At 43.1% G+C, this 26,423-nt stretch overlaps 1 protein-coding gene across 1 annotated transcript in view; it reads right to left on the minus strand.

The window, feature by feature from the left end:
* The window catches only part of LOC142290214 (bone morphogenetic protein 8A-like), a 167,598-nt gene that overhangs the window by 37,592 nt on the left and 103,583 nt on the right, over positions 1 to 26,423 (minus strand). The window contains exons 2-5 of the mRNA XM_075334161.1: positions 7,021 to 7,204; positions 6,727 to 6,875; positions 5,682 to 5,876; positions 46 to 125 (exon numbers count right to left, since the gene is read on the minus strand). Of these exons, the coding sequence (XP_075190276.1) occupies positions 46 to 125; positions 5,682 to 5,876; positions 6,727 to 6,875; positions 7,021 to 7,204 (608 nt within the window). The remainder of the gene's footprint in view (positions 1 to 45; positions 126 to 5,681; positions 5,877 to 6,726; positions 6,876 to 7,020; positions 7,205 to 26,423) is intronic.

The following is a 26,423-nucleotide window of genomic DNA, read 5'->3' on the forward strand; positions in this document are numbered from 1 at the left end:
ACTAACAGATAATAAAGAGATTATACCATAGACATAAATACTTACCAGCCAACCTAAATCTCGAAAGCTGACATACAGCTCATGTCTTTTGCACACTTGCCTGCCTTCCGGTACATGTACATGATCTAAAAGAATATATCATATAACACTTAAATTACACTTGTCTGAAAAGACACTCATGTATATTCAATATATGTCTAAAAGTGCGAGGAATTGAGGAGCTGGGTGTGTATATCCACTTATGGATGTAAACAGTAGGGCTATAGAATCACTGTAAGTGTCTTATAGGGTTTTCCTCTACTAAGACAACCCCTTCTGATTACACGTTTCCCCCAGGTAATATAATAAAGTCTATACTCACCTCCCATACCGGCGCCCTTCCAACAGTGTCAGGGCTCACAAGAGCTCCGCATCCAATCGGCGCCAGCTTCCTTCTCCCTGCCTGAGGACCAAACAAGCAATCAACAGGAAGTGAGTACAGCCGGTGCTGATTGCATGTATGGCTTGCGTGATATAACAACTCCATGTGACACCACTGGAACAGCATTGTGAGCCCTGACACCACTGGAACTGCGAAGGTATGGGAGGTGAGAATAGGCTTTATTATTTTACCTGTGGGAAACATGTGGAATCAGATGGGGTTGCCTAGTAGTGGACAACTCCTTTACGCAAACATACCCACACCATAGTTGCTTGAAACCTTAGGCTCCAAATTTGTAAAGGGAAATAGAAGTTTCTTTGTTAAACATAACATAAACTTAAAAAGACTTTAGTAAAAGTGGCAATAATACAACTAAACAGCAGGAAACAAAACAACAACACTGAAGAGATCAATGAATATTATGCTTTGCTCTTTACAAAATCAAATTTACATACTGAAAAATATTTACAAAGCCGCACACATCCAACACTGAATGTAAAGACTTCTGGTTGTGATGGCCGGATTTTTGTATATTTATTCTGCCTTCGCTGGAGCTTCGAATGCATAATATTTTTTTCTCTTTAGTTTTGAAAATATACAGTGATCTTTCTCAAAGCATCTGAAAACTGTTTACCACCATAAAAATGTTTATGACAAATAAGTTTACAGTTTTGTTAAGATGGATGTCATCACATAAACAGGAAGGTGCCTCGATGACATTGGTGGTTGGAATGGCATCTTCCAGACGTCAGTCCACAAAGCACAATGGCAGATATAGTCAGAAAAAGGCTTATGTGCAGGACCATTACTGCCCATTAGTTAAAGTATCTAAAAGAGACATCAGCCTTTTGAATTTCAATCCAATACAATCTCACTATCCAATAATATTTGATGGCTAAGGAATCCATGATGACATTTTTTTTTAATTTTAAGTTGTGATGGCCTCTATGCAGCTTAACATATGGTATTTGTGATAATTATTCATAGCAACCAGTGTTCTTAGACTATAAAGTTAATGCTTAATAGATTTTACAGTATGTTGTTAACCCCTTCACAACATATGATGAATACTTACAGCATATGTCGTGTCCCTGCCTTTGATGCGGGCTTGCACGGTGAGCCCACATCATATCCCGCACATCACAGCTGATTTAATCAGCTGTCATGTGCCTCTTATTGTCGCAGTTGGATTGGAAATGCGTCCACAGCTGTTAACCAGTTCAATTCTGCTGTCAATCTGACAGCAGGATTTAACACATGACAGCGGGGGGGGGGGGGGGGCGTGTCATTCCTTGCTCCCATCAGTGGACCCATGACTTGATTGCGAGGCGCTGATGTGTTATTATGTCAGCCATGTTTGTCATTACAAACCTTCTGAAATTGTGATTTTTTTTTTTTATATGCACTGTATAGTCTGATCGCAGCATCAGGTCCCCTAAGGTGACTAGTTAACAAAAATAAACTTTTAAAAAATATGAAAAAAAATGTTAAAAAAAATTAAACACAAAAGTTCAAATCTGACCCCTTTATCCCATTGAAAATAAAACAATTTAAAAAAGTAAAAATTCACATATTTGGCATTCCTGAGTTCAAAAATGTATGATCAATAAAAATATAAAATAAATTCATCTGATCGGTAAACAGCGTTATGAAAAAAAAAGAAAATTCTACAATTACATTTTTTATTTTTAGGCTGCCGCAACATTGCAAGAAAACACAATAAAAGGCTATCAAAACATTATATCTACACAATAATAGTATATAAATAGGTAAAAATGTAGGCTCAGGGCACAAAAAATAAGCCATCACTTAGCCTCAGATCCTGAAAAAAATCATTATGGTTCTTGGAAAATGGTACCAAAAAGATACATTTTTTGTATTTGTTTTACTTATTTTTTTTTTAAACTATACATGTTTGGTGTTTATGTACTCATACTGACCTGGAGAATCATACTGTGAGGTCAGTTTTACCAGATAGGGAACATTACAAAAAAAAAAGCCAAAAAACAGTTGTAGAATTACACTTTTTTGCAATTTCACCACACTTCAAATTTTTTCCTCATTTTCCAGTATAATGTATGCTAAAATGAGTGGTGTTATTCAAAATTACAACTCAACCCTCATACAGCTATATTGATGGGAAAAAAAAAAAAGTTATGACTCTTGGAAGAAGGGTTCCAAAATGAAAGAAAAATGGGAAATGGCCATGGTGTGAAGGAGTTAAAAGGGTTTTCCCAAGAAAAAAGTAAATTTTAATCAATAGGTCATAAAATATTAATAAATTCCACAATTGGATGTATTTTTTTTTTAAAGTACTTGTGCTGAGATAATTTTATATACAGTATGTGTCCCTGCTATGTACTGTGTAATGGCCGTGTCTGACCGTACAGGGACATAGTCTGATCACATCAGAGCTCCTGGGCTGGGGAGGAAAATAAATATACAAACATTAAAGCAAGAGATCACAAATAATTCTTTCTTTGAGGTAAAATATTTTTTAAAACAGGCAGGGAAATATTTTACCTCACAAAAAGTATCAGTTATGATCCAATGCAGTCTAATCTTTATACACTTTTACTTCCTCCCCAGCCCAGGAACTGTGGTACGATCAGACCATGTCCCTGAACAGTCAGACACAGCCATTACACAGCACATAGCAGGGACACATATATAAGAATATCTCAGCACAGGAACAGTTTTTTTAAACACATCAAATTGTGAAAATTATTAGTATTATAAAATCTCTTGGATGATCCCTGGAGGGGATTGTGGCACCTAAATGACTATGAGTTTTATGGATTAGAATCCCTAGTTAGTAAATCAATAATTGTCACAGTTTTCTATCCCATTAGGTGTAATGTTTGTGAGGTAATTCTGCTAGTCACTCAAGGAGGCTCGGCCCTAACCTTAGTAACAGTGGCTCATGATCCTTGATTGGCTGAGTCGTCTAACTGGACTTTGATGCTGATTGGACGCTATTCTGGCAGCAAAGTGGACTATTTATACCGCCTCAGGGGTTTGGATCACCTCAGCAGCTGTTTAGCACCTGGAAGAAGCACACTCACCCGCACCTTTGTGTATTTTCAGATCATCTTTTTATCTCGTCTGTTTTTATTTTAGGGATAAATTAACCCATGGTTTTGGGTGTTTTTTGTAATTAATTTTGTTTAGTAAAGTCTTTCGACTAAACTATTTGAGTTGTCTAAGATGTTTAATTTGCTAGAGTATTTTAATGATATATAGATAACCCTCTATAAAGCCTTACAGCCACGTCGAAGCATTGTCTGTAGTCTTTATTACGGCTGTTTAGAGTTAAGGGGGATTTACACGCTGCGACATCGCTAATGCGAACTCGTTGGGGTCACGGAATTGGTGACGCACATCCGGCCGCATTAGCGATGCCGTTGCGTGTGACACCGATGAGCGATTTTGCATCGTTGCAAAAACGTGCAAAATCGCTCATCGGTGACATGGGGGTCCATTCTCAAATATCGTTACTGCAGCAGTAACGAGGTTGTTCCTCGTTCCTGCGGCAGCACACATCGCTCCGTGTCACACCGCAGGAACGAGGAAGCTCCCCTTACCTGCCTCCCGGCCACAATGCGGAAGGAAGGAGGTGGGCGGGATGTTACGTCCCGCTCATCTCCGCCCCTCCGCTGCTATTGGGCGGCCGCTCAGTGATGACGCTGTGACGCCGCACGGACCGCCCCCTTAGAAAGGAGGCGGTTCGCCGGTCACAGCGACGTCGCCGGGCAGGTAAGTATGTGTGATGGGTCTGGGCGATGTTGTGCGGCACGGGCAGCGATTTGCCCGTGTCGCGCAACAGATGGGGGCGGGTACCCACGCTAGCGATATCGGTACCGATATCGCAGTGTGTAAAGCCCGCTTTAAGTTCTAAAATGGGGTCTACAATCCCATGATAAAAATGAACTCTAAAATTAACTTTTGTTAATGTTAATGGGAAAACCCTTTTAAACTTGTTTGTAAGCCGTGATTAGCACATGTGGACGAAAAAATAAAATGATGTAAGGTGAGCTTCACTAGGGTCTAATGTGTTCGGCAGAAACCTTAAGGCTATGTGCGCATTAGAAAATGGACTTTTATTAACAAAAATCTGCACCCTCTGGCAGAATACCGCACCCGCGGCAAAAACCACTGTAAACCGCACCCGCGTTTTTGCAGCGATTTGTCGCGTTTTTGTTGCGTTTTTGCCGTGGGTTGGTCCCTGCGTTGTTTTACCATTATCTATGTACCTGCAGAAAAGAAGTGACATGCACATTAATTCCGCAGCGGAAATTCCGTGGGTAAATCCGTGGGTATAAAAAAAATAAACGCAGTGTGCGCACAGCATTTTTTTATACTCAAAAGCTTTTGCTGGGGAATGACTGCAGAAATGTTAGACACATTTTCTGCAGCAAATCCGCGGTAAAATCTGCGGTAAAACCGCAGCGTGCGCACATAGCCTTAAAGAGTTTTGAGCCATGAAGCACTGCGTTGCTTATGTGCCCACGGGGACAGTGTCCTGCGGTTATATCCGCAGGACATTCTGCAGGAGCTCCCAGAAATCCACAGCACAACTTTGTCTGTCTTAATGCTTTGGTTGCATTGAGGATACAGTAACATGACTTGGGCACTGCATCTTCAATGCAGAACAAGTGCTGAGTGATCGGGGTGTTCATACTTACATCCATCACACAGCACTTCCCTCTCCGGCCATGTCTGTCAGTGTCTTCACTGTGCAGGAGAAGGTGGGTGGGCCTGAACTAGCTCTGGCTGTCACATGACCGGAGCTCGTGCAGGCCCCGCCCACCTCCTCCTTCCAGCTCCTGGCTTCACCGCGCTCCAGTCTGCACCGGAAGAAGTGACTCCGGTATCTTCTATCAAGGCAGGTAAGTATATGGGACCCTGTGGAGAAATCCGCAGAAATAATTCACATGCTGCAGATTTTTCCGCAGGGAAATTCACATTATTTCCGCTGCGGAAAAAAGCGCAGCATGGGCACAGCAGTTCCCAAATGCCATAGAAATGGCTGGGGACTTGCTGTATTGCGGATTTTTGAAAAATCCACGGATTTTCTGCGAAAAAATCGCGGCAAATTCCGCAAATTTTCCACAGCATGGGCACATAGCCTTAGAATGTATTCATATGTAAAGAATTATATTTGAAGTACACAAAATATACAGCATTATGTTTTATTTCTATATATTTTTTACATTAAGAATACAATAGAAGTCACAAATTATTTCCATACAAGACTTACCAAATACACCCGGTAGTTTGTTGGGATGTGGTAGATCGTTATGTTTCTTTTGTTGCCTTTTCTTGAGCTGTTTAATTGCCCTTGTTGATCTGATCTGGTTTTTACTTGCCCGGAAAAATGTAACCATGAATGGCTGCTTTGCACGAGGTGCCCGTCTTCCTAAGATACCTGCCAGGCTTGGATCAATGCTCTGCCCTGTTAAGACACATCACAATAGAAGGTTAGACTAGAATGCTGGGGTCCTGGGTTGAAATCCCATTTGGAACAAGTTTTTTTGTTCTTCCAGTGTTTGTGTGTCTTTCCTCTAGGTACTTCAGTTTCCTCCCACAACCCATATAGATATACTGATAGGGAATTAAGATTGTGAGCCCCAATGGGGACAGTGATAATATCTCTAAAGCGAGGAATTTATGGAACTAAAAAAGTGAGTAAAATAAGTAAATTATTATGTTATATGATCTCAGATTTTAAGTATTTAGCCTATAATATACTTTCTACCTTGATAACAGTGTTGGTGTATATAATTTTTTTATATTTTTTTTTTTTTTAAGATTTATCTTACTAACATTTAAATTCAAGCTTAGCCTCTGTTCTGATCACCTGTCCTAGGAGGTGACTTATGCATGTTTAAAAAGTACTTCTACGGCATACATTTGGTTAATACACTAGATGGGCCTATGGAGTGAATGTACTTGTACATCTCCAATGTGATTTGAGCAGTGCCTTTAAAAAGTTATTACATGCCTCAGACAAAAAATATTAATTTGATTCACTGACATAATAATAATAGACAATATTTGGGAGATAGTGATTGGAATTATATAAATCACAAGGGGATTGGAATAGCTCACTTGGTCCAATTTAAGGGATCTTTCATACAACAACCAATTTTGGTCTACAGGGACTAAAAATGTTTTGCAAATGCTATTTATATAAATTCTGCCAAATAAAAAACCCCAAGATGAATCAACCCATCTCTTCATGAGTAATGAAAGACATCATGCAATTTCCACTTAAAACAGTCATTCTTCGTGTTTAACCTCACCGTCATCATTCTCTACATAGAGGCGCAGCCCTGAATTAAATTTTGAGTTAAGTAGCCAGTGGTTACTGGCTGCTGTCACATCGAAAACCAGCCACCCTTCATCCCCTGGCTGTATACTCTCATGGTCCAGCAAAGTTAACTCAGGATGTCTATAAAAGAATAAGAGATGTTATTACATTATTGCATGCACCTTATACAATTAGGGAGATTTCTAGCTAGAATTTCACCTGAAGAAGTGTTCTTTACAGGCGGCCTGATGCTCTTTACTATTATCAGTAAGATAAAGCCACATACCGGTTTGCATGTATCTCGAAGATGCTGATGTGAAGAGTCCTGTTTAAGTGCCGTAAAAAACTGCGGGTTTTGAAAAGTCGAAACTCCGCTGCTGTCACAGACTCTCCAGTTGGAATCTGAGTCATGTCAAACTTAAATTCTTTCCAGTAAGGCTTCTGATAAAAGATATCTCTGTCATTTTCAACTGTAAATACAGAAAGTATAATTTTCTTATTAACTTGCTTTCCTAATGTGACTATTAGATAAGTCAACTGTTCCATACTGTAAAAAGATACAGCAATATACATGAAGGTTCATCCCAAAAATTGACTAAAACACTGTAGTAGAAGTGAGCATGCCTGACCTCAACTTCATATCTATTCCATGGGACTGCTATATTCTGCTTTTTCTGGCAGTCCCATAGACAATGAATGGAGTGGGGATGACAGTGCAAACCTTTGGTCCATTGAAGAACCAAGTTCTCTGGTTCCAAAGCTCAATTCTTTGAATTGTTTGGGGTCCCAGTATTTGTATCATGGATAAGTAAACAGCGACTTAGACTCTAATGGGCAGGGTCGGACTTGGCCATTGGGGCAGGGGAGAATCCCCCGATAGGCTCTGGGTCCTCAGTGGGCCCTGTGCCTTATATAGTGCGGTGCGGCTGTACAGGGCCGCAGGGTCATCTGTTTCTCAGGATTAGCATTATGTGTGGGCAGACTGGACAGCTGATCCAGGGCTTCCACGCTCTGAGGCTCCCAGTCTTTCAATCATAAACTGCAGCGATAGTACAAGTTCAGTATATTGCTGCAGTTTCTGCGATTGCAGAATGACCTTTGGTGACATCATAGTCATGTGACTCGCCAAAGGTCCTGCACTGCGCGATCCAGGCTTGTACATATGCAGTGCACAGGTCCTGGCGACAGAGCCTCTGTTCAAATGTAGCGCACATTTGAACAGTGCAGCCAGCGACAGGACTGAGGCAGAGAAAAGCTCCTCAGCCCCGCACCGACATGTAGCAGCCGTCATCACACTGCAGAGATGAGGAGGACGCGCAGGGCTATAGAGAAGAGGTAAGCACTCCATTAGGATCTGAAGATGACATAGAATAATTTGAGATCAGGGGGCCTGGTGGGGGAAGAGCAGTAATACTTTACAAGTGACTTTATGGGGCGGTGGGGGCCTTTATGTGGTAATGGTGCACAATATGGAACAAATAGGGACATATTGGGGCAGTGGAGGACTTAATAGGGCATATTATGGAACAAATTGGGACATTATGGGGAAATGGGGACATTATGAAGCATATAGGGACATATAGGGTAAATTGGTACATTGTGGGGCAATGAGGCACATTGTGGAGCAAATTGGGACAATTTGAGGAAATGGGAGACATTATGACACAAATTAGGACAGTATGAGGAAATTGTAAAATAAATAGGGCCATTATGGGGAAATGGGGGACATTATGAAGCAAATTGATTAGGACATTATGGAGCAACGGAGGAAATTAAGAAGCATATTGGGACATTACTGGGGACATTATGGGGAAATGAGGGTCATTCATTATGAGGCAATTAGGAAGGGGATTGTGAAATGATTGTCATCCTTATGACAGTGCCCCTATTTGTATGATTACTGTTTACAATAAATATTTATACACATTATTGGGTGCACTATTTATTTCTTCATTATTATGTATGGCCATAAGAAACTCAGTCCTTTCTATTTTTGTACAAGTATGAGATTTGTACACTTCTGGCCACGTTCTGATTTGATGTGTCCAGCCTCAGTCAATTCATTTTCATTGAGCATGTCTATTCAGCACGTGACCACATCTATGTAAATCGCATACTTGCAGCTTCATAACCTCCCACTTTCACTGCTGGCACCAGAGAATCCTAACAGTGTGTAATGTGCACACTGTGAGAATTCAGAAGGCTGCAGTCACAGAGTGATACAAGGAGCGACTGCAGACTCATCACAAATTTGGACAACCCCTTTAATGCTCCTAACAATATAAATAAAAACATAGTAACCCTTAACTTGTCAGACGGCACAAAACTTTATTAAAGAGATTGTCCACTACTTTAACATTAATGACCTTTCCTTAGGATAGGTCACCAATGTCTGACTGGTCAGGGTCCGGCACCTGGCAACCCCGCCAATTCCCTACTCTAGGTGTCGGTGGTGGTAGGTGGCAGGAAGTGCTCAGTTCTGGATCTGCTTCGTCTTCTGATAGTGGCAGCAGTCTCCTATTAAAATCAATGAGGCAGATGTGCATTACCCGGCCGCGGACACCATCAGAGGATGGAGCAGATCCAGAAATAAGCTTTCCGGCCACCTGCACCATAATCAGCTGATCAGTGGGGGTCCCATTGTGCTCACATCAGAAGCAATGTGCAAGTGGGACCAAGGCCTAATGATAAGACATTGTCAGTATCACAAATAAATATTTACATTCAGGTACCTTATAGATGATGTCTCTAGTCATTTCTTTCTATTCTTCATCTTGTTCTGACGCAATGATGACTTTTCACATTCACATCTCGTCTCTGCAGATTTCCATCTTCTCCGGTCTTCTGCACCACATCCCAGCACGATGCCCCTAAAAGTAGCAGAATGATTATAATACTTCTACTTAAAAATATCTGCCCTACACTGTGCCACAGAATAAATAATGGCCCCTCACAGTATTCTCTGCACAAAATATCACCAACCCTGTCCCTCTTGTGGTACATGCCCTCCATATTCCCTCTTTCCTAACTGAGCCTACTGTTTACAGTGTCCTTTACACTGTGTCCCCTTATACTGCCCAGTCTTTATAATGAGCCTTCATCACACTCCCCCTCCTTGCTATAACCGCACACTGTCCTCCCATTCTGCCCCCTCTCCATACCACCCCCCTCCACTACCCAGTCTTTATTCTGTGCCCCTCACATTCTTCTCATCCCTTACTGTCTCCTCACTACCTCCTGTGTGTCCATATACTTTTCCACCTCACTCCCCATCCTGCCCACTTGTTACTCATACCATGTCACTCTTTATTCTGTGTCCTCAAAATTTCTATCCAGTTCGCTCCACATCCTCTCTGTCCCCATGCATCACCCCTCATCCTCTCTGTCCCCATGCATCACCCCTCATCCTCTCTGTCCCCATGCATCACCCCTCATCCTCTCTGTCCCCATGCATCACCCCTCATCCTCTCTGTCCCCATGCATCACCCCTCATCCTCTGTCCCCATGCATCACCCCTCATCCTCTCTGTCCTCATGCATCACCCCTCAATGTTTCTGTCCCCATGCATGAAACCTCATCCTCTCTCTCCCCATGCATGAAACCTCATCCTCTCTCTCCCCATGCATGAAACCTCATCCTCTCTCTCCCCATGCATGAAACCTCATCCTCTCTCTCCCCATACTGTGTCCAAAGATACTTCCCCCTCCCCATCCTCTCTTCCCACCATACTCGGTCCACAGATAGTTCCCTCCCCCACCCATACTGTGTATATAGATATTGCCCCCTCCCCACCCTCTGTTCCCCTAAAGTGTGTCCACAGATGGTTCCCATTCCCCACCCTCTGTCCCCCCCAGAGTGTGTCCACAGATAGTTCCCTCCCCCACCCTCTTTCTCCCATACTGTTTCATAAATACTGCCCTCTCACCGCATAAAGTTCCTCCTCCGTGTCTTCTTCAGCTTCACAGTGGAGCACTTATCAGCGTTTCTCTGCCGCCTCCGCGCTGCAGCACTGGCTTCCGGGTCAGCAGTCTGATGAGCTGACCTGATCACATGAAAGCCGTCGCGCTGACCCAGAAGTCAGCGCCAGGGATCACCGCTTCAATTGTCCTCGCGTCTGACAGATACAAGAACAATTGAACAGTGGGAGCTGTGCGCTGCACGTTCTATGAGTGCGGTTATCAGAGTGACAGCCACGCTCAGAGAATAACCGGCTCCCACCCCAGCAGACTTCCACGCCGCCGCATCAGGCAGCCCGACAGCGCCCCGCCAGCTCCCCCCTAGATACGCCTCTGGCTTGTGCTTCCGCTCCACACATGGCTAATTTGTATAGCTTACAAATTAGCCATGTGGACAGAGCCAGAGGTGCTCTTCAGATTTTCTGGTATGCCGTACCGGCGCGTACCGCTGCAAAAAAAAGCACTGGTTATAAGTATTGTGTACTAGGTCGGTTTGCCATTACCTATGTGACAGTTCCTTATTTAAATTGTATCAATTTGTTCACATTATACGTTATTCCTATCTTGCCCCTGGTATCCAGGCTCAGGAAATATAGGATGTATGATATGCCTAATTGACATCTTGGAACAATATTGGCACCTAGAGCAATCTGCAATGTTCAGCTTTTAGTGTGACTTTCACCTGTGTGTTATATTTAATAAAATATTTTGTATTGGGAACAATTGTTTGTATGGTGGAGGCATTTCTCCCTTGTATGTGGTTGTATTCGATCACTATGGGATTGTAATATGTGGTCTGGTCACGGAGTGGCGGTATTTCTCCCTTGTATGTGGTTGAATTCGGTCACTACATGGTGGTAATATGTTGTCTAGTCACGGTGTGGCGGTATTTCTCCCTTGTATGTGGTTGTATTCGGTCACTATGTGGTGGTAATATGTTGTCTGATCACAGTGTGGCGGTATTTCTCCCTTGTATGTGGTTGTATTCGGTCACTATGTCACTATGTGGTGGTAATATGTTGTTTCGTCATGATTTGGCATTGTATTATTGGTCTTGGTATAATGGACTGTGTTGTGTATGGAGGTTACTTTTTCTCTCTATCTACAAGGGGGAGATTATTTCCAATAGAGATTAAATACTTGAATGTTTAACCCCTCCCTCTCCTGTGATTATTACACTCATAGAATTTCTCTGCTGAAAACAAGTAATCACCTTTTCTAAAGCGGGCTTTACACGCTGCGACATCGCTAGCCGATGTTTGCAATGTCGAGCGTAATAGCACCCGCTCCCATCGTACGGCCGAAATGTGGTGATTGCTGCCGTAGCGAACATTATCGCTACGGCAGCGACACACGCACATACCTGCCTAGCGACGTCTCTGTGACCGGCGAACCGCCTCCTTTCTAAGGGGGCGGTTCGGTCGGCGTCACAGCGACGTCACTAAGCGGTCGCCCAATCAAAGCGGAGGGGCGGAGATGAGCGGGATGAACATCCCACCCACCTACTTCTTTCCTCATTGCGGGCGGTACGCAGGTAAGGTGAGGTTTCTCGTTCCTGTGGTGTCACACATAGCGATGTGTGCTGCCGCAGGAACGAGGAACAACATCGTTACTGCAGCAGCAACGATAATTGGGAATAGGGGGGGTTGTCACCGATTAGCGATTTTGAACGTTTTTGCAACGATTCAAAATGGCTAATAGGTGTCACACGCAACGACATCGCTAATGCGGCCGGATGTGCGTCACAAAATCCGTGACCCCAACGAGATCGCTTTAGCGATGTCGTAGCGTGTAAAGCCACCCTAAGGCCTCGTGCATACGTTGAGTATTTGGGCAGTATTTGTAGCTAAAACCAGGAGTGGTAAAATCAGAGGAAAAGTATAATAGAAACAAGGGCACCACTTCTGCATTTTTCACCGACTTCTGGTTTTAGCTACAAATACTGATGTAAAATAATTATCAAATACTAAAAGTGTGAACGAGGCCTAAAGTTAAGTGAAAACTTATTTATCAGTGGATGTCTGATTGCTGGGGCCCGCACTGATCTGCAAAATGTGAAACTTTTATCCCCATTGGAGCTCATGTCCGACTCGACCCCTGATCCATTCATTCCCTCAGTAGCTGTGAGTGTTGCACTTGTTTTTATCTGACTGCTCCACAGAGGATGAATGGATCTGCGGTCACACATCCTACCTGCTGCCCCTCTATTTTATAATGGGGATATAAGTGCCCTGTCAGGGATAAAAGTTTCAAATTCTTCCGATCAGTGTGGTTTCCAATGGTTGGATTCCACTGATCAATAAGTGATCACCTACCTAACCTGTGGATCGGTGATAACTTGTTTCACCAAAAATTCCCCCTTACTGCAAACTACTGTAATTATACATCAGTTATGGTGCACAGCAGATATGCAGGAGCCGCCAGTGTTTTACAGTCGGTGCTCCACTATAATGGGGTCGGGGATAACGGCTAATTAGATACAGTATATGCATATAGCTATAGAGTGGGCCCCTAGAATCAATTTCCCCTGTAGGCCCCAGACACCCCAGTCCGACCCTGATATGGGTATGTGATCTAGCCATGGAGATCTCTGATTCCAGAATATGAAAAACAGACCTTATACCACATGGAATTGGTGGACGGCGATCAGTGGATCTTTGTGGGAAGTGAGCAGTGTTTGTTTCAGGCTTTCTTGTTTTTATTTCTTCTTATATGGGCAGTTTGTTTGGTTTTTTTTTTATTTAATTAAGTTGGATAATTAATTTTTTTTAATGCCACCAGAATTATATAATTTTAGCAAGCCACAAAAACATTGCAGATATATTATAAAATTAATCAGCATAACATTTTGGACAAAAAAAAATGGAAAAGTGAAGATTTGTACTTTTGGCAGAGATCTGTGTGGGGCCAATTGAAATTATTTTCTATGGGGTCCTATGATTTCCATGTACATCTCTGGCCTGAGGTTTCCATCAATTTTTTTTGGGGGGAATACAAACCAATATCAGTAAAAATTCGGAAAAGAGGAAAAGAAGTAAAGGTCTTGGATGTCAAAAATGTTAATCTTTCAGTGACTGACAGTATAATTTTTTTAACGTTCACAGGCGTAAGAAACATACACCACAGAATGTGCTAATTGTTCATTTTTATCAATCATCGATCTGACCTCTTTATTAAAAACATTGGAGAGGCAGGAAGGCCAGGAAGTACATGTAGTAGTTGTTCATGAAGTTCTACTCTTGAATATCACACGGCGGCATAATCATGAATGTACGGTGCACATATGGCATTTATTAAACTGTGCTACTTCACACAGAAGAAAGGAGACTGGAGGAAATGAATAGGAAAGGTAACAGTATATGCCAATAAGAAGCAAAGTGATTGTAAGGGATTTTGTAAGTTATACACATTTTCTATGGTTTCCTCAGCTATGTGTGTGGAAGGGTTTGAAAGGCTAATCCCACCATTTTAATAACATTTGTAAATGTAATCTCCTATCCATTCATAGCCGAGTTGTCCAAGGCCCCTAAAGCTATTTCCTCACTCAAGCGCTGGGTGGTTATGAAGACATGACGTTGTGATGGTTCGCAGCAAACCTCTCCAAACACTGTTTAAAAGCCTGAAAGAAGTATCCAAAAAGCACACAAAAAAATTCAGATAGGAAAGATAAAACATATAATAACAAACTTTAATTTCACATTTTAATAGAAAATCTGGTGTACTGATCAGTTTGTTGCATATTATGTATATTACTAGTTACTATTTATTTTCCCACCTGCATGTGTGGTGCCCCTGACCTGGTCAGGCACCACTGAGTACTGCACCCATGCTGGGTCAGTACAACACAGGTAATCCCAGAGGCTGACTAGGGTGTGGACACACGGAACACTAGTAACCAGGAACACATACACAGCTAGAGGGGACCCCTGAGCAGACTCAGGTAGGGGGCGTGGCCCTCGCCTCCCGGCTAGTGGTGGGTGGTGTCACTGGGAACAAAGGAGTTGTGCAGAGGCAGCCAAAGGAGAAGGAAGTGGAGGAGTCGCGTCTGGAGGGCAGAGCAGTGGAGCAGGATCCTTCCAGACACTGCACCGTTCGTGGCTGCTGGCGGGGGTGAAGGGCTACTGTTTAGTGCCACCTGAAAACCACCTAAGGCTGGAGTGCAGAGAGGTGGCTGAGTAAGGGGACTGTCAGTAGACCCAGCCCGCACGGGGTACAGGTCCCCAGAGCAGGGGTCGATTCAGTTGGCCTGCCAAACCTGCTGGTGAGGGCAGTTTATGCGCCTCACCAAACCTATACGGAGTCCGCAGCTACAGCAGCAACGAGGGGGCCCATAAGTGACAGAAGGCAAGCAGCCAGAATTACTTGGTCCACGCTGCCCGCAAACGGGCCAGAAAGGGGAGAACGGCGTATGTGACTTCCCTGGGTGATCCCAGCAAGACTTCAGGTCGGGGTCACCTCAAAACAAGAAGGGCTAGGAAGGCGAGTCAGCAGTCACCCCTACATCAGCCGAAGGGATATCTGGTTCCACCTGGTCCACCATAGCATCGCCCAGGTTAACTCACCCCTGCCACCTGAAAGTGAGTAAAAACCCTGAAAGACATTGCTGTTTTGTGTGTGAGTTCTTCTGTGACCTGTGGTACTACACCCTTACACTGGGCCCTGGGGCCAGCCTCACTCTCGGGAGGCTACGACATCTGACTGCATCGAACATCAGCCCCAGGCGTCCCCTAAACTGCAATGGCGGTCACCCCCCTGACCGCAAATACCGAGAGTGGCGTCACGAATCCCCCATTGAAGGTAACCTACCTGTGACCAGAAGATTTCCAAGCCCGTGGAGACCCTGCAGCGACCTGCACCAGAAGGTAATGCGCAGCTACACACATGCATCAAATTTTGCTTTCAAAGTCTATCTACAGCTTTATGCAGATTTATTTGAAGTGAACCTGTCAAGTGCAATATGTACCCAGAACCACGAACAGTTCTGGGTGAATATTGCTAATCCCTGCCTAACCGTCCCTGTATACACTAGCATAGATAAAGAGATCTTTAGAAAAAGTATTTCTAAAGATCTTTTATCATATGTTAATGAGGCCAGAAACTAGTCCTAAGGGTGTTATATCCCTCAACTAGCCGCCCACAATGCAGCGTCACCAGCGGTGATGCCATACCTGTGTCCGTGGTGAACGCTGAGCTAATCAGGGTGTCACAGGGTACTGCACTCCTTTCTCTTCTGGTGCAGAGCTCAACCCCCCAAGGTTCTGGGATCCTAACCTTTGGTATTGCTCCATCAGCACATTCAAATCCAAACAACACCTCACACCACACCCTGTCAGGCACACCAGTGGGTGGTCTAGCTGGAAAAGGGCCACCTGCCTAGGAGTCAGGCAGACTGGTAGGAGGGACATAGTCAGTGCAGTGGTAGGCCTCAGAGAGTGAGGAGCTGAGGGAGTTGGAGCTCCCTGGGAGACTTTGGTTAGGTCGCAGACGGTGGTGGAGGAGTCGGAGACCCGGTCGCAGGGTATTAGAGAAGGGTGTCCAGACTTAATTTTGGAGAACGGTCGGCACCAGAAAATCTAGTAACCGGACTGGGGTACTGGATACTAGATCAGGGAGTAGCTTCACGCAACCTGATAATTAACCTGTGGAGGATAGTCTCTTTATGAACTTTCCCCAAGAGCTCAGAGGTCGAAGGCTCCAACACAACAAGGGGGATAGGGCTTTCCAGCTTATGCGGCCTACTGAGATCCTAAGTGTCAGCTATCGAGAGGACAGCTCATCTAACTAATTGTAGGGAGCGGGACCCCGAAAGCTCCAGGCTGAGAGGTCACTCAAAAAAGTCTAAACTTAGTGCATGGAGGCAGGTCCAGAACCATCAGCAATACCCATGTTGACGGAATCCCAGACGAGCTCCCCCGAGTGGCAGCGGCACCCAGAGACTTCATTTACTCTTGTATCAGAGTCTGCTTAATGGTCGCACCAATATCCACACGGCCTGAGTGAGTATGCTGCGCTCCCCTGAATCTGCCCACCTGGCCTGCACCACGCTCCCCTACACCTCCATCATTCAGAGTCCCGGGGCCTCCCCTACCCATGGAGAGAATGTCATCTGGCTGCCCCGCTCCATCTTCCCCAGGTACTCCCATCAGCAGCGGCGGTACTTCCCTTACCAAGAACCACGGGTGGCGTCATGAACACTAATCCCCTGTAAATAGCCCCCTTTCATTTTCGAGTGACCGCAAACCCCCGGGTCCGGAGACCCTTGATCCACAGCAACCCCGGATCCGAGCAGTCCGACTGCTGCAGGGGCGGTACACCGGCACTTGCAGTCATGTGCAGAAGACCTATTGGAAGCCACGACACATACACACGGCTTCATACTGTGCATGACCGAAAGTGCCCGGCATTCAGAAGCGCAGTCACAGCAAACACAGGTACGCGCGTCACCCCTGGTGATGCTGAATTGAACAGCATGTTAGTATGTCCCTGTGGGCGTGCTAACATGCAAAGAGGGTGGCTAGTCGGGGGAAGTAATGCCCTTGGGACAAGTCCCCGCTCTCATTAGGATAAGATAAAAGATCTTTACAAATACTTTTTCTAAAGATCTCTTTATCTATGCTAGTGTATACAGGGATGGTTAGGCAGAGATTAGCGGTTCTGGTTGCATATTGTATCTGAATGGGTTCCCTTTAATTGTTCATTTGGTTTAAAATTAAGTAACTTTTTCAACAGTCTTCATTAAAAATATATACCATTTTACTGCTACGTAGTGCTCGATTCATCAACGCTGGAATTTTGGCATAAAACATCTTGAAATAAAAACTCGAAGTTGTACAAAAATGTTCTGACCTTTTGGCATTTTTATACCTATCCTGGACACGAAAGTAGGAGTAAGAGTAGCTGGGGTGGGACAGAGATTGGCGAAGCCGAACCAGCAAATTCTTTAAAATTTGTGCCACTTTAGTGTCATAAATTACACTAGAAGTATACTCAAGTCTCTAACCCGAGTACCATTCCTGTGCTGAGATAATCATGTAAATGTTAGGTTCATCACGACTTTTTCAAATGGGTCTCGGTGGGTTAAAAACATCTTGGAGAAACACTGGCTGGTCCTCCATATGGATAAAGACCTGGAACAGAAGGTCGGTGAATACCCTCATGTCACTTACAAAAAATGGAGATCCATTGAGGATAGACTTGTCCACAGTCATTTCTGCGCACCCCAACAACCCACATGGTTATACTCTGATATAAAGGGCTGCTACAGATGTGCAAAGTGTGTGGCATGTCCCTTTATTGTCCCCTCAAAAGGTTTTGACTCAAATGTCACCCATGAACAGTTTACTAAATGCCATTTCAATAACTGTCATTCCCGAGGTATTATTTATAAGGCCACCTGTGGGGCAGAATACGTGGGAAAAATGACTAGAGAATTTAGAAGGCACATAGGGGAACACTTGGGTGACATGTGAACATGGTGACATGGGGGTGACATGGGGATGACATGGTCCCAACATGTGAACAACATCCATGGGGGAAAGAAAAACGTTTTGATGTTTGTAGGTATTGATAGGGTCAAACAAACTTCTAGAGGTGGCGACTGGGACCGCCTTGTCTTACAACGCGAGACAAGGAGCAGATATTTAAGTTGGATACAATATCACCGAAGGGCTTAAATGAGCAAATAAATTACGATTGTTACATATGATCATTTATCCACCATTTATTAAGGGTAGGATCAGAGATACTGTCAATTCATTTATTTACTTCCTTACAGGAATCATGGCTTTGTTATTCCCTGTGCCATCTGATTCCTTACTTGTTTGAATATCTATTGGACCCCATAGGGTCAGGTGCGATCCTTATATATGAGAACTATGGAGGAGAAACAACTTTTAAGCTGCCATCCATAGCAAATTACCCTAAGCATAACGAACGTACCCTAAGCTTAACGTACTGAGCTTTGCAACACTCATTAAATGATAAAAAAACCTTTTTTCTTCTCCTTACATCTCCTTATGAGTATTTCCTAAACATGTATTAAAATGGCCTTGCTCTATTTTGGTGTTGATAATCTAGTAAATCAATAACTATAAGATTGAAGCAAAAGGAGATATGTTTTAATCACAGTATGTTTATTTGTATTTATTTGTGCTTCCGAATGACAATATAAGAGGAGAGATGCAGAGATACATATGGACTCCTACTATAAATCTTGAATTATGCCATGTTAAGTGTGTTACCATGGCGATAGTAGGACTGCTATTGTGTCGCTCTTGAGGTTGCAAATGCCCAGTATCATATGATGGGTTATATAGATACACTCCGGGAAACTAACCCAATCCATATCTTAGCAATAGTGGGCATGGCGATGTATCCTGTGCTATTGCAGCGTTCTGCATGGAGTGGTGACGCGATTAGGCCATGTGACTGATCACGTGGTGCTGTCTACGCGTCACGTGATGCGCTCCAAGCCTGCGTTCCGGGAACACAACCTGGAAGTGCGGACTGTACACTTGGTAATGGCGATTTATCTCGATGGAGGCGCCAGGATACATGGAGCCTTGGCGTGCGTGCCATCCCTCATTTTGGTGGTGAGTGCTAATTTTGGTTTGTATGAGACCTCTGAACCTGTGTGAAAGCTTGTGGATTGGCCATGTGGGCTGTACCGTGTACTTATGGGTCAGAGCTAGTGGGGCAGGCTAATTACAGCATTTGGTGTATGGACTCTATAGGTGTCACACCACTACTGGCCCTATTTTTGTAACCCATGATTGGTCCACTGAGGAGTCACAAATAGTGACGAAACGTGTTGGGAGGGATGGGAGGCATGTGGGGCTTTTTCTACAAGGACGGTCGATAGGTTCAGTTGTGGACTGTCCTTTTAAGGACGGGAGTCAATGGGGGTTAAGGTGAGTTTATCCCTCTCCAGATTTAAAGCCTCCTCTGACTCCGACGGTCAATAAATGCTGTGACGGGCATAAAAAGATCGACTGAATGGGTGAGATCTTTCCTTTTTTTTCTTGTTAATGTGTTGTTAACATTTATGAAGAAAAAGTATGTTTCTATGCATGTTGTGCTATTGCCCTATATTGCACATATAACTTTCTCCATTTTTGCCTAAGCACAGTGACTATTTAGGACCACTGTGTTCTATTACTGTGTTTATATTATCATTGTCCACTGATAATAGTGATTGTAATATAGACTGTTTCCAACACAATACTTTGTCTGTCCCTTTCATGACCTCGCCCAAGGGACAATTTTTCAGTCTAAGGCTAGAGTCACACTTGCGTATGACTCGGCGAGTCTCGCATCGGGATTACCCGGGGCGGCCGCACACCCTCGGACAGGAGCGGGTTAACTGCATAGAAATACATGCAGCTGAGAAGCTCCTGTCCGAGAGTGTGCATCCGCCCCGGGTGATCCCGATGCAAGACTCGCCGAGTCATACGCAAGTGTGACTCTGGCCTTATTCTGTCTTCTGTATTTTGCACATGACTACTGGTCCCGGGCGATGTGTGTGTGCAACCTATAGGGTCAGTTCTCCGCTCTGTGCCATATATTTACTTGGGTCCCTTTGGACCTTGTTTCATTAATTTATATTATTTATTATCAATAAAAAAATCTTTGAAGCATTTCTATTCTTCTTTTCTCCTTGGTTTAACTTATTAATTAATCAGTATTAGATATAGTAGCAAGGAGAGGGAGGTGTTATATACAGATCTCTACAACTTGGAGAGTTAATATAAATATAATATATATTTGTTTATTTTTTTTATATATCCACAGGAAGAAAAACACTGAACAAAAGGTCTAACAAGTGCTTATAAACTATATTTCATTAACTGACAGATAATTGTCTGGAAACAACAGGTCGTCACAAAAATTGTTCAAAACCAGGAAAGGACACTATGGTTATAGGATTTGTAAGGTCCTATGTGAATACGTAACAAGGTAAATAGTGCTATGTCACTATAAGACTATTTGCATAAATAAATAATCATATGTCACACATAATAGGCCGTAAAAAATCCCAAAAATTCAGCCATGCAAAATTGCAAATAAACATAAAGTGTCAGGTGCTATGAGGTTTTAAGTATGAGAGATCTAAGGCTGATGTATATAAACCATATGAAATCCAAGACTCAAAGGTATAGAGCAGAGCAGTATGGATAAAGCATATGGGAGGTAGTGTCATGTGCCTGTGTATTCAGTACTTAGGACTAATTAACCAATATACATGTATGCAGCACACATATAGTGTATTAAGATATGTCATGGACATTTACTCTACATTCAGCACAAACAAGATTGCATGTATGTCCAATACTCAGGATTAATTAACTTAGTAACATGTATGCAGCAACTAAATACTATATAGAAATAGATCATAAGTATTTTACCTCTACATGTAGGCACCACCAGGATTGTACATGCGACGCCCACCCCGACGCATATTTCACCATCTGTTATATTATTAAATAAAGTTTTTAACATTTGTTAGACCTTTGTTCGATGTTTTTCTTCGTTTGGTTTTATGTTGTATTTCGAATGGTCTTATTTTCCATAAAACCCTGCACGCAGGTTCATATATTAGTACTACTACATATTTTGAATTTATTTCTCTGTGCTTGTATGGTTTATTTTTCTTGAATATTTTTGTCTCAATTTTGGGAGGGGATAGATAATCTACAGTTTCTGGAAGGTCAGAGAAAATAGCCTAAGGGCATGTGCTCACGTTGCGTTGTGTCACTGCAGAAAATTCTGCAGTGATTTGACAGCTCATGTGCAATTCAAATCGCTGCAGAAACACTGCATAATGGATGTAGTGTTTCTGCAGAAAAAATGCCGATTTCATGCACTCGGGATGCTGCCTCTCCCAAAGACAGAGTGGGAGCTTTCCCTCCATCTGACTGTCCAATTTTTCATACGTTCACTTGGAGCCGACCTAAACTATATGTTAAACAACTGAAAGAGACTGTAAAACTAACAATTCAGTTATTGTGTTTTCATTTATATTATTCAGTATGCAGCATAAATAATGCAATACCTTTGTTCTACGCATCTGTAGGATTATTCTGAAACAAATGTATTTTTTTTCCCCCATTTTACTAGTTTTGCACAGTTATCGTATATTTTATGGAACAAAACATCTGTTGCCATATTTGGAGAGACTTTTTCTATGAATATAGCTGAATGAAAGCCTTTTTATTGCAAGTCAAAACATATTGATCAATAGAACAATTTTGGGGTACATATAAATGAATGATTTTTATGAATTGTTGAAGTGGACCATCCGCCAGGATTTTCATATATAAAGTAAAGCCAGTGCTATACTGGCGCTATCAAGCTGATTCTAAACATACCTTTTAGTTTTGAGATTGGATGTATACTTTATGACATATAGGCAAGTAAAGTTTGTGAAATGCAAATCTGATGAGAGGTGCAACGGAATATCTAATAGGTGGGTCGGATTTTGCTACCGTAGTTAGTCCTGCACCTGTCTGCCTTCCTGTCTTTCCTCCCCCCCTCTCCTTCCTTCGTCTTTCCTCCTCCTGTAATAACAGAGACAGTGGAAGGACAGGCAGACAGATATGGACGGGAACAACTAGCAAACCCCGACCCACCTATTAGATATTCCATTTCAATTCTCATTAATTAACAGTATTCCGCAAACTTTACTTGCCTGTATTTCAGAAAGTATACATCCGATCTCACAGCTAAAGGTATGTTTAGAATCAGCATGATAGCGCCAGTATAGCAGTGGCTTTAGATTATATAGGAAAATCCTGGTGGTTGGTCCTCTTTAACCTTATTATACAAGTTTGTATGATTGTGCAATATCATGTAGGTGCATTTATTTAAACACATCTGTCTCCTTGTCCTGCCCTGCTGGACTAGACTCCCAAACAAACATACATAGGCAGAGACCTGTCAGTCTAGGGCAGTGGTTCCCAAACTTCAATCCTCATCACACCCCAAACACATCATGTTTTCAGGATGTCCTTAGTATAGCACAGGTGATGGAATTATTCTTAAGGCATCAGAAATTGCCATAGGTTTTTTCACCTATGCAATACTAAGGAGATCCTAAAACATAACTGGTTGGTGGCAGTGAGGACTGGCTCTTGGGAAACAGTGGACTAGGACTGTGGGCAATAAGAAGCTGTTTCTTGAACTAGTCATCTCATCTGAGGCTTATGGTGCCTGGCTGAATTTGAAAAGCATGTTTGCTCTGAATTAGGCTGAACTCACACTTGCGTGTGACTCGTGTGAGGATCATATCACCCACACCGGCTGGCAGCTCTCCTGACAGGAGCGCGACAGCTGCATAGAAATACATAAAGCTGACACGTTCCGGTCAGGAGAACCAGCAGCCAGCCAGTCCGGGGCGATGCGATCCTCACACGAGTCATGACTCCAGCCTAACTAGAATATTTCAGAGTAAAACATAAATGGCTGTAATAACACAGCCAATGTTTGATTCATACTGCTTGTGGTAAGGGCAGCATGATTTTATTCTCAGGTTATCATAGAACATTGGTGACACTTTGTGTGGACAGGACACCAATGCTGTAACCTCCTCCTAAAACTAGGTGGTAATGGAGCTAGAAAAGTTCCCTGCCCCTTTGCTGCCAGCTTCATCACATTACATTACATACAACAAATGAATAGTAATGACAATAAAATATGATTTATAAATCTAAAAAATGTGAAATGCAAACTTTGTAATGAGAATCTTAAAATGTATTTTTGCATAAGGGACATTGCTGCGGATGTGGAGAAGTTCTGTGGCTCTGTTCTGGCATTGTGAAGTGGACAGCTGCACAGTTATAGGATGGAAACGATTATGTCTTATAATCATACTTTATAATCTTCTGTGACAAAACATGAAATCTCACAATTTACCTCTTTCTACATAGCAGCTGTTAATATACGAGATGTATTTCTGTCCATTTCTACTGTTCTTTACCCCAATGTATAAATATTTGCTTTTACAGGCAATATATAAGAGTGGTTCTGTGATCACAGGTTATGAAATGTGAATAGAAGTAATCTAGGACAAATTATGGTAATTGGTAGAACCTAAACAGAAGTACCCAATGTTCAAACGCCCTGAGGCTATTTCCTCCCACGTGAATAAAGTAATAAGTTTACTTTTCAAGATCTCTTAATGTGGTTTTAATATATAAAACGTTGCCAAATGTTGACATATAGAGGAGCTAACTGTATATATGAGGAAGATGAAAAGAGCATATGCACAATCTAAATCATGCTATGTAATTAAAGACCTGTGAATGCACCAAGCACTGAACTTTCCCCCCAACATTCAGGTTTTGGTTATTTATGCTAAGAGCATGGCAAACTGATGAATCTGTTCAATGCTAGACAGACTTTTCTCATCATAGACTTCGTAGCACTAAAATAAAAAACTCACGCTTATTCTCGCTCTCAGGGGACATAGTGCTACAAATAAGAAATGCACCATGCATGAAAATGTGGGACTTAAAAATCAGATATGAAAGTTTACATGAAGGCATCATTTGAAGAGAGAAACTATTCTAGGGAAAGGTTCTGAAGCTGTTTGCATTGAAATTAGATGTGCAGCTCTGAATGGATGTCAGTGTGGATTTTAGTAAATGTTACTTTCCTCCACTGAATCCATCCTCAGAATAAATTCAAATAAAACTTCTCTAGAGCTGGCTGTGATTTTAAAAGTTGTATATTCTCTTTCATTACCACTGCATATATGACTTATATTTTCCAGCTTTATAGATCTGTACCATGATCATAATACATTAGGAAACCTGTCAAGTGAAAAAAAAATGCAATTAACCTGCAGATATGGGGTTAATCTGTAAATTAATAGCATTCTGAAGCTGTGGCAATGAGAGTCCCGCTGCCGGGAGGAGACGAACTTTACTCCTCCTGGTAGGCAGCCTCAGGCTTAGTAAATTTGTAATTTTTGATATCAGTGTTTTTCTGAGCTCCTCTCAGCTGATTTGTGGCCACAGACTACTTCACATTTTAGGGCTGCTTCTCACTTGCGAGTTTCTCGCAGTAGAGCAATGCGAGAAATTCTCGCATTGGAATCGGACACATGTTAGTGAGTGATTCAGCTTGCATTTGCGATTTTTTTCTTAGTCCAAATCGGACTGAGAAAAAAATCGCAGCATGCTGCTTTTTTGCGAGTTTCTACTGCGAGTCTCTCCAATGCAAGTCTATGGGAGCGTGTAAATAATCGGATGTCACGGGACGGCACTCACACCATCCTAGTGACATCTGATTTTCTAAATACATTTCTCGCATGTTTCCTAAAACACTGGAAACGAGTGATGTCTCACAATGTCTGTCAATCACAATTCTCTGTCAGTCGGTCTCTCCCTCTCGGTCTCTATTCTCTCTCTGTCGGTCCGTCACTATCTCTGTCCCTCTCTCACAGTCTGTCGGTCATTTTCCCCTCCTCTCTCATACTCACCGATCCCCGGCGCTGCACGGCATTCACACTGCTGCGGCGGCTTTTACTATTTTGAAAAAGCCGGCCGCTCATTAAACAATCTCGTATTCCCTGCTTTCCCCGCCCACAGGCACCTATGATTGGTTGCAGTGAGACACACCCCCACGCTGAGTGACAGGTGTTTTACTGCACCCAATCACAGCAGCCGCTGGGTGTGTCTATACTGTGCAGTGAAATAAATAATTAAATAATTTAAAAAAACGGCGTGCGGTCCCCCCCCAATTTTAATACCAGCCAGATAAAGCCATACGGCTGAAGGCTGGTATTCTCAGGATGGGGAGCTCCACGTTATGGGGAGCCCCCCAGCCTAACAATATCAGTCAGCAGCCGCCCAGAATTGCAGCATACATTAGATGCGACAGTTCTGGGACTGTACCCGGCTCTTCCCAATTTGCCCTGGTGCGTTGGCAAATCGGGGTAATAAGGAGTTAATGGCAGCCCATAGCTGCCACTAAATGATTAATCTGTAAGTTACAGTAAATAAACACACACACCCGAAAAAATAATTTATTAGAAATAAAAAACACTAACAAATTCCCTCATCATCACCAATTTAATAAGCCCCAAAAAGCCCGCCATGTCCGGCGTAATCCACGGACCTCCAGCGGCGCATCCAGCGCTGCTGCATGAACGTGACCGGAGCTGCAGAAGACACCGCCGCTCCTGTCAGCTCCACGCAGCAAATGAGGTGAGTAGCGCGATCAGCTGAGTTGTCACTAAGGTTACCCGTGGCCACCGCTGGATCCAGTGGCGGCTACCGGGTAATCTCAGTGACAGTTCAGCTGATCGCGCGGCTGTCCTCAGTTGCCGCGTGGAGGTGACAGGAGCGGCGGTGTCTTCTGCAGCTCCGGTCACCTTCATGCAGCAGAGCTGGATGCGACGCTGGAGGTCCGTGGATTACGCCGGACATGGAGGGCTTTTTGGGGCTTATTAAATTGGTGAACCAGGGAATTTGTTAGTGTTTTTTATTTCTAATAAATGATTTTATCAGGTGTGTGTGTGTTTATTTACTGTAACTTACAGATTAATCATGGAAGGTATCTCGTGGAGACGCCTGACATGATTAATCTAGGATTTAGGGGCAGCTATTGGCTGCCATTAACTCTTTATTACCCCGATTTGCCAACGCACCAGGGCAAATCGGGAAGAGCCGGTTATAGTCCCAGAACTGTCGCATCTAATGTATGCGGCAATTCTGGGCGGCTGCTGACTGAT

The sequence above is a fragment of the Anomaloglossus baeobatrachus genome, chromosome 2 (assembly GCF_048569485.1).
Source record: "Anomaloglossus baeobatrachus isolate aAnoBae1 chromosome 2, aAnoBae1.hap1, whole genome shotgun sequence".
NCBI lineage: Eukaryota > Metazoa > Chordata > Amphibia > Anura > Aromobatidae > Anomaloglossus > Anomaloglossus baeobatrachus.